This window comes from Cystoisospora suis (genome assembly GCF_002600585.1).
Source record: "Cystoisospora suis strain Wien I chromosome Unknown contig_1033, whole genome shotgun sequence".
Classification (NCBI taxonomy): Eukaryota; Apicomplexa; class Conoidasida; order Eucoccidiorida; family Sarcocystidae; genus Cystoisospora; species Cystoisospora suis.
Genome location: NW_027153834.1, coordinates 42,704 through 44,362, shown reverse-complemented (window position 1 = coordinate 44,362; position 1,659 = coordinate 42,704). Strand labels below are relative to the sequence as shown.

Sequence of the window (1,659 nt, the reverse complement as noted above, 5' to 3'; positions counted from 1 at the left end):
GGGAAAAGCGCTGATTCACTGCCTCGAGTTTCTCTTGGTCAATTTGGACTGGCTGGAAGATAAGCTCCGACAATTCAAAGGTACGAAGGACAGGAACAAAAAAGAGATGCACATGGAGTCTCTCTTTCAGAGATCACTCATGTAAAAGGATGCTGCCAACCTTCCTCATTTCCGCACCATGGTGGTTTCCCCGTTGTCGTGGCGACCTTCAAGTGGTGATGGACACAACTGGGCAACAGTCATTTTCTGTTTCATAGATAGATGAAGTGGACGGACCCACACACAGACAACACGTAGACAAACGTTCTCCCCCCCTCGTGTACGTCTGTGTGTATTTCTATGGCGGAGGACTCAGAGCCCCGGTCTTGCAAAGATGAATGACGCCCGCCTTGGTGAGTTGATTAAGATAATCGTCTCTTCTTTTTCCTGCTGCTTCCGTTGTGAAGATTCTTAATAAGACTTCTGTTTTCTCTCCGTTGTTTCTCTTTCCCGTCACTGTGCTACCCATGCGTATATTTTCTAGTATATCATTCTTCCTGCGCGTGAAGGGGACTTCTTGTTCTATGGATCTCTGAGATGTCTCTGCTTGGTCTCTTTCGATCTCTCTTCAACGCCTGTGAGTGAGGTGGACTCGGTTTCCTGTGTCTTACATCCTTCTTCAGCTTCCTTTGTTGTAGTCGTATCCGTCACTTGCCGTGTTGCGCTTCCCTGAAGAAGCCTCGATGTCGTTTTCTTTTATCGTTGGATGTCTTCTTCTTTCAGATCACTACGTCATCTTTGACTGTCCCGGCCAGGTAGAGGTCTACACACATAGCGAGTCAATGCGCCAGATCATTCAGAAACTTCACAAGCAACTTGATGCCCGGGTATGTGTAGGTTGTTTCCATCTAACAGCGATCTTCTTCTGCCTTTCCTGGACAGTCGAAGCGTCTCCGAGACTTTTCGCCTTGGAAGCTCTGCCGATTCGAACCTTTCCTTTTCTCTCCTTCATGGTTGACGTAGTGAAGCTTGTCCACACTACACGAGTCGCACAAGAAGGCAGAGCATGGAGCGCCCCCCGTCTCCTTCATTGTACGTACAGCAAAGGCTGCCTAATGAAGAGATATGCACGTATGATGTGTTCACCGTAAACTGGACTATGTCCGGCAAGGGGTGCTGAGCGTGTGCGTCACGAGAAACAGCATGAAAGATACACGGGATGAAAGACCTTGAGTTGTCCTCCCCGGGTGAAGATCTAGGGACACATCTGAGAGGCTGTACATGCATCCGTGTCTTTCCTGGGTGGCAGGAATGATATCAGTGAACCGAAGCCTTTCTATGATGAAGTGGGACTACCCCATCACCTTCATTGCCGAGGATAAAGAGAGGAGTATCAGGGAGGGGGCTTGGCGTCCCAACTACGTAACAGTAGTGTCTGTTGTTCTTTCTCTGTCTTTTGTTTTCAGCTGACTGCAGTACATCTCGTTGATAGTACGCTATGCACGGACGGCTACAAGGTATGTTTTTTCTTTCTACCACAACGCAGTCAGAGCCGCACTCCACAAGTGGTGGTCTTATGTTTCCCCCCAGACGACACGGAGAGCTCAGCGTTGTCTTTGATGGTGACTGTCTCTTCATGAATGCATGGCACACGTGCGCATGTCCATGGTCGGTACCTTT

General features: G+C 48.8%; 1 protein-coding gene across 1 annotated transcript in view; it reads left to right on the top strand.

Annotated features, from left to right (window-relative positions):
- CSUI_002448 (atp binding) overlaps positions 1 to 1,659 on the top strand; it is a 9,885-nt gene that overhangs the window by 3,498 nt on the left and 4,728 nt on the right. The window contains exons 2-4 of the mRNA XM_068062649.1: positions 9 to 80; positions 763 to 866; positions 1,446 to 1,496. Of these exons, the coding sequence (XP_067925375.1) occupies positions 9 to 80; positions 763 to 866; positions 1,446 to 1,496 (227 nt within the window). The remainder of the gene's footprint in view (positions 1 to 8; positions 81 to 762; positions 867 to 1,445; positions 1,497 to 1,659) is intronic.